This window comes from Branchiostoma floridae, chromosome 4, assembly GCF_000003815.2.
Source record: "Branchiostoma floridae strain S238N-H82 chromosome 4, Bfl_VNyyK, whole genome shotgun sequence".
NCBI lineage: Eukaryota > Metazoa > Chordata > Leptocardii > Amphioxiformes > Branchiostomatidae > Branchiostoma > Branchiostoma floridae.
The window spans coordinates 7,375,416-7,381,415 of record NC_049982.1 but is presented as its reverse complement, the minus strand read 5'-3'; the positions used below and the strand labels follow the sequence as shown (position 1 = coordinate 7,381,415).

Sequence of the window (6,000 nt, the reverse complement as noted above, 5' to 3'; positions counted from 1 at the left end):
CCCCCCCCCCGGGGGGGGGGGGAGATCGGCTGTCACACCGGCCGGTAGGAGCGCAATCTTAGTCAGGCTAGACACTAACCATCCTTTGATATTGATTTATGTTTGTTCCATTGGTGAGACCTTGGTTGGGTAGCGACTTTTGTCCTGATATTTTTAGACAATGACAGAATGCCAAAAGTGGTGATAACGGAAAACTACCGCATGTATGTCTGCCTACGGCAAGGCAAAGTAGTACAACGAGCGCAGTGCCAGTGAAAGTGAGTCTTATTGCATGAAGAAAAAGCACTTGGCTTGCTATTCTCTCACCTTATCTTTTGTCCGATCTTCAACTTGTTAGGCAAGGGTGCTTCATTTCGATATCTAGCTCACAACGTCCACCAGTCCCTTGCCGGGGTTTGATGAAATTACTTTTAATACTTCTCAATACGCGTACGGTATAGCTCTTTCACTGACGATGACATCATGGTGAAAGAGCTAGGTGGAAAATTACAAGCAGCATTGTGACGTCAATGTAAAGGATCGGGACAAAGGCAGTTTACGAGAGTGTACCGTACTGCAAAAAGGGGAAATGTACGCGGGATTTATATCAATTCCGCGGTGGGGAGAAAACTGAGTGTGTCAGTGTTGTTGTATAACTTTGCGGTTGAAACAAGGGTGTGGGCGGGGAGAAAGTAGAACAAACATTTCCGCGTGCTGGTTTGAAGTACCTCTCCATCACGATCGAGCATAACCACTAACATTTCCTATTTTACAGTATTTGTCACTTCAATGAAAGCGTCGTTTCCGAAAGCATATAAATACTAGTACTAGCCAAAACCACGAGCAAAGTCATGACACGCCCGCTTCCGTTTCTGAAGGAGGACAAGAAGAAATATCAGCTGTGGAATTCTGTTCTAGTGGGCTCGGCCTTGACTGGTCAAGGTTCGACAATATTGCACCAGCAAATTCCAAATAACACGAACACTTTCCCTTTTGCGAGGGAGGGGGTGGCATCTGACAATGTTATGCTTCCTGCAAAATTCAGGTGGACTGCCTGCAGATTATGCTGAATTCATAAAGGTCCCTTTTCATTAGACGGCCATAGCTAAGTGACCGGTGACAAGTGTCATTTTTGTATGTGTGACTCTTGACTTCATACCTAGAATATTGTACAGGGTGTAAAAGTATTGCTTTAAGGTAAGTAAAAAAAAAACATGGCAAGGATCGTTCTTAATCTATGGATAACCTATAAACCCACACACATGGGTCATTACGGTTAATCATTGAAGAGACATTGGCTAGATGATCAACCATGCAAGTAACGCCTCCCCCCTGAAGTATTTACAATAGCCTTGATGCCAGACTGTTTCCAGGACCCAACTCCTCGGCTCTTAAGGATCTCTTAAGGGCCAACATGCCGGCACAACCCAAGGAAATTCTACAGCACCCCCCCCCCCCCCCCCCCCCACCCCTGTGTGTGTACTATAGGTACTATTGAGATCAGACCGGGGCTTGGTACCCAGGCCACATAGGCCGCAGCGACTTCTTTGGCATACTAGTTTCCCTGATACTAAAAGACAGAGGCTAGGCTCCAGCTTATTTTTGGCGTCCTTTTCCGGATTCGGTGTTTTTGCTGGGCTTTCTATTTCAGGTCAGGATTTCTAGATGTGTGTATCTCTGGCCGCCAGCCAAGTAGAAAGCCTGACAAAAACTCATGAAAGACGCAAAACACAAGCCGGATTACGGAGTCTATCAGGCTACCGTGGAGGTATCCATCTATTTTGGCACTGTCACACACCTCTATGTGTAACAAAGGCCAGTCATGGCATACGTGCCATACCACAATCTTTGCCCACATCTTAGACGGGCGGGAAATTGATACATTTTCTGGACCTCCCCGTTTACAGACAGTGGGTTTGAGATTACAGTCACTGTACTGTAACCAATGTTAGCTTTGTAGGACTCGACACAAATTACAAATGTATACTATACGTACTCAAGCTCCAAACTTACCCCACCATACGAGAGTGACAGAGAACTCACCCCAACAACATTCAGCCCTTAACAACGGCAACTCCGCTACCCGCTCCGGTTCCAGGGTTCAGTCACTGGGTTCACACATCAGACTCAGACTTTCGCCCCTGTAGAACTGTGACACCGAGAGTTCGTGCGTCGTTCTGTGGCTGGCTGCCGTCTGAGTACCAGCCTGGGGGTATATACGTCACACAATGACCTGGCACTCGGCACTCCTGGTGTGGAAAGTCCCCGGCCGGGAAAGAAAAGCTGGGCCCATTTAAGTGACTTGTTGGATGGCATAACCTATCGGGCGCACCCTTAAGAAACCAACAACCACCGTTACACTCTAGTCTTAGCTATGTACACAAACGGCTGGCACCAGCGCTACCTCAGTATCTGCACTGTGGGAGGGGTCAAGGATGACAGAAGGCAACCTTCTCCACACGTGCCTTTCATTTGGGCAACAAAATATTACCCTTAATTCATTACCTCAGATCTTGGGAAGTGGAGGTATTGTTTTTTGTGTGTCTGTCTGTGCGCTTTTGTTTCTGGATATTTGTGGTCAGCACAACTTTAGAACCTATGGATTGCAGTGATATTTACCTTCGCCAGAAGGTTATGTTTGGTTATGATGTGAAAAGGGGTTGGGAAGTTTAATAGGTTGGAAATGTTGGGACGTTGGCAATATTAGAGTATCAATGTTGATTTTGACCCCCTGGTTTGTGACCATGTTTAATGGTGTCTGCTACAAGGCAAAAAGTAAATATTTAGCTATTTTCACTGACACAAAATATCAATACCCTGCAGCATGAAATAGCCATGCTTGATTTGCTGGTCTTGGTTGTCCATCGACATGCTCGACAATGACTTCTGTGTGCATCCTCCTCTCAACTGTTGTGCACTCGCAGGTGGCACATGAGTCCAATTCTGACTTGCTGGTAGACGGGTAACTATGACTAAGTTTACTGTGTTAACAAAGTGTTTGTAGTTTCGTGATCAGGACAAGTATAAGGTGTCAGGTACAGGCAGCTACATGCTTAACCACTCAAAACATTTACTCAAACGCCCAACAGAACAGAATATGTGTAGTCCAACAAAATTAAGTAAACGACTACAAAGAATGTCAAAATAAAAAAGTGACATTTAATGTTTGCTAACATCTATCACATGTAAGAGTTATTAACTTTGTTGATTAAGAAATAGACTAAGATATTTGTAAATATAGAAAATGGAAAATTCCACCTAATCTGCTTCTTTCTGCCTCATCATCATGTTAATCTAAAAATGATAAACACCTATCAAGCCATTCTGCAGAATCAGCAAAATACTGAGACTCCACGGCCTGACAACACTTGATTAGCATTTCTCTCAACATGTGGTATCTCTCCCTGATGTCAAATTTGCACATCTTTTGGAGTTTCCTCAGGCACACTGGACATAGGAACAAGGGCTGCTTGAAGGCCTGTTCCATAGAGGAGCTCTCGTTCATCAGGCACTGGAAGAAGACACAGTGGGACAGCCCCATCAGGTGACAGCTCTCATGGCACAGGGACTGGAACAGAAACATCATGGAGCAATCACTTTTCACTTTTAATTACCATTGTTTACCTCTTTTACTTCTGCTTTAGTCACTATAATTGAAGACTAAACTGTGAAAAGTTTGGATTTTAATCTTAAAATTTTTTTTTCTGCATGTACCATACTGTATACGTGTCCTAATTCCTTTAATGACTATTTTATAGCATGATTGAAAAATACTGTTAAATTATTCATAGTCATATATGATGTATGCATGAACTGTGCTAAAAATAAAGCTCATTTCACTCAGGTCACTTAGCATATCTAATTTGCATTATGGATGTTGTCTGTTCACAATAAAGCAGTAGTGACAAGTGGCTGAATTGAGCTGGAAAGAAGACAATAGTCTACATGTATGTATCTGCGAGGATCTGCAATGGATAATCACTATTTAAAAGCTCTCTCAAGTTGCATCTCACCTTGGTGAGTTTCAGTAACATGATTGCTCTCTCATCCTCCCCTTCACTCCCACATTCCCTCACTCTCAGCCCATCCTTGTACAGCTTTGGTTCGAACTGTCCAAAGCTGATCACCGCGCTGTGCTGAACAAACGACGCTTCCCCGAGCACAAAGTTCAACTCTTCTGAAGGGTACAAGTCCGTCCAGGATATCCCGACAACAGAATATCCATCGGGAGGGCACATCTTTTGTAAATAAGGGAAAAGGTCCCCAACCAAAACTTGCTTCTGATTGGTGTTTTTATGTACCCGTTTAGTGCAGTCTATGTTTTCCAGTGAAATTTCTGGTAGCACATGTACATCAAGTCCGTAAAAGAAGGCAGCAGCAAAGCCTTTAAGAAAGTCCCAAAGTCTGAGTCCAGCCACCTCAGTCTCAGTTATGTCTGCAGGAAATGGGCCAATGGGGAGTAGGTACAGGTTCCTTCCCCTCTTCCTACGGAACAGAGTGTTGACAAACATGGAATACTTCCACTGTGAATATGTCTGGCGGTGGATGGGATGTGCCAATGGCAGCATGGGGGTGAACAGGTTGTTACCCTGGTCCAGACTTGGTGGGCTGCCCTGAAGGTAACCACTACTGAGCTGATAGAATTTCTGTGTGACATTGTCAAACTTTTTTAGACTTCCAACAACATATTTAGTATTTTTGTCTTGCATCATGTCACATTGTCAAAACTTGGTTACCAGCTGTAATTTCATTATTATCAAAGTCTCTTGTCAAATGTTTCTCAGTTGTCATCTCTACTTCATGTCCATCATATGGCTAGCCTTGAAGACTTGTCTTACTTTCTGGACAGGGCAGTTCCTGCAATGCTAGAAAACAAAAGAAAACACAGGATGTGATGATACAGAAATGATGAAAATCCTAACTGAAAGAAATAGTGATACAAAAGCAGTTAACTACAGTCTTTGATTGACCAAATTCTCAACTTCCAAAAATACAATTTCTCATTGTAGGAAACAAAAATTTCTACACATCTCTATATGCCACATGGTTATTTTCCTTTCTTAACTTCTATTCTAAAATAGTCGGGTAGAGAAAGGTGCCAGGAGAGTATCCTGCAGGCTGATTATTATCTTTTTAGAATGAATAGATTGAGGGAAACAAAACTTTTATAAAAAGACTATTAAAACACTGCCATGTGTCATTCCTCTTGTGTCAGTGACAGGCCTCTGAAGGTACTCTCCAAGCAGAGGTTAGGCTCCAGCTGTTTTTTAAATACTTTTTTAAGGGGTTTTTATCAGGCTTTCTATTTTGTACTGTTTTCTTGATGTCTGGCCTAAGGCCTAGGCCGTGAGACATAAACTAAAGAAGACAGTACAAAATAGAAAGTCCGATAAAAACGTCTAAAAAGAAAAAAAGGAGAGTAGGAGGGAAGAAGAATAGACATTGTGAATGTTGAAGTGCAGTTGTGTTGATCTGATTCATATCATTCATGATTTGGAATGGAACAATATGGATCCATGATGTAAACGTATGATCGAAAAGAGTTTCCAAATTCACTTCTTTCTTTATTCACAAACCCTTCATATTCAATTTGATATCTTAAACTACAACAAACATCCAATTAATTATACACTCAGCACAAAAAGTTTGGAATATCAACTTCGGTTGATCATATTTATGTTGTTTCTGCATCAATTCCAATATATTATATAGCTATAGAAAGCTTGCATGATTTTCTTCCAATGGTATTAAACTCATTATCATTGTTAACTCAGGGAACATACACTAGGCCTGCTAACGTGAGTGGGTCACGAAAAAAAAGTGCCCAAATTCCCCCGTTTCTGTTCAAAACTGTATCGTCCGGTTCAATCGTTGTTATGGCCGCGGGTGACAATGATTCAATCAATCATTTTATCACCTAAAGTTTGGTATACAGAACATCCAAGTTTCTTTGTAGCATATCTAAGTAGAGTATTTTATGAGTGTAAATTCATGGAACGAGGACTAGGCCCGCTTACATAC

At 42.2% G+C, this 6,000-nt stretch overlaps 1 protein-coding gene across 1 annotated transcript; it reads right to left on the bottom strand.

Annotated features, from left to right (window-relative positions):
* Nucleotides 1-2,811: 2,811 nt before the first annotated feature.
* Nucleotides 2,812-5,289, bottom strand: LOC118415042 (archaemetzincin-2-like). The gene is made up of 2 exons (XM_035819419.1): nucleotides 3,993-5,289; nucleotides 2,812-3,547 (listed from the first exon to the last, which is right to left on the bottom strand). Exons 1-2 carry the CDS (start codon nucleotides 4,689-4,691, stop codon nucleotides 3,269-3,271), a joined length of 978 nt encoding a protein of 325 aa, XP_035675312.1. The 5' UTR covers nucleotides 4,692-5,289; the 3' UTR covers nucleotides 2,812-3,268.
* Between the last annotated feature and the right edge of the window lie 711 nt (nucleotides 5,290-6,000).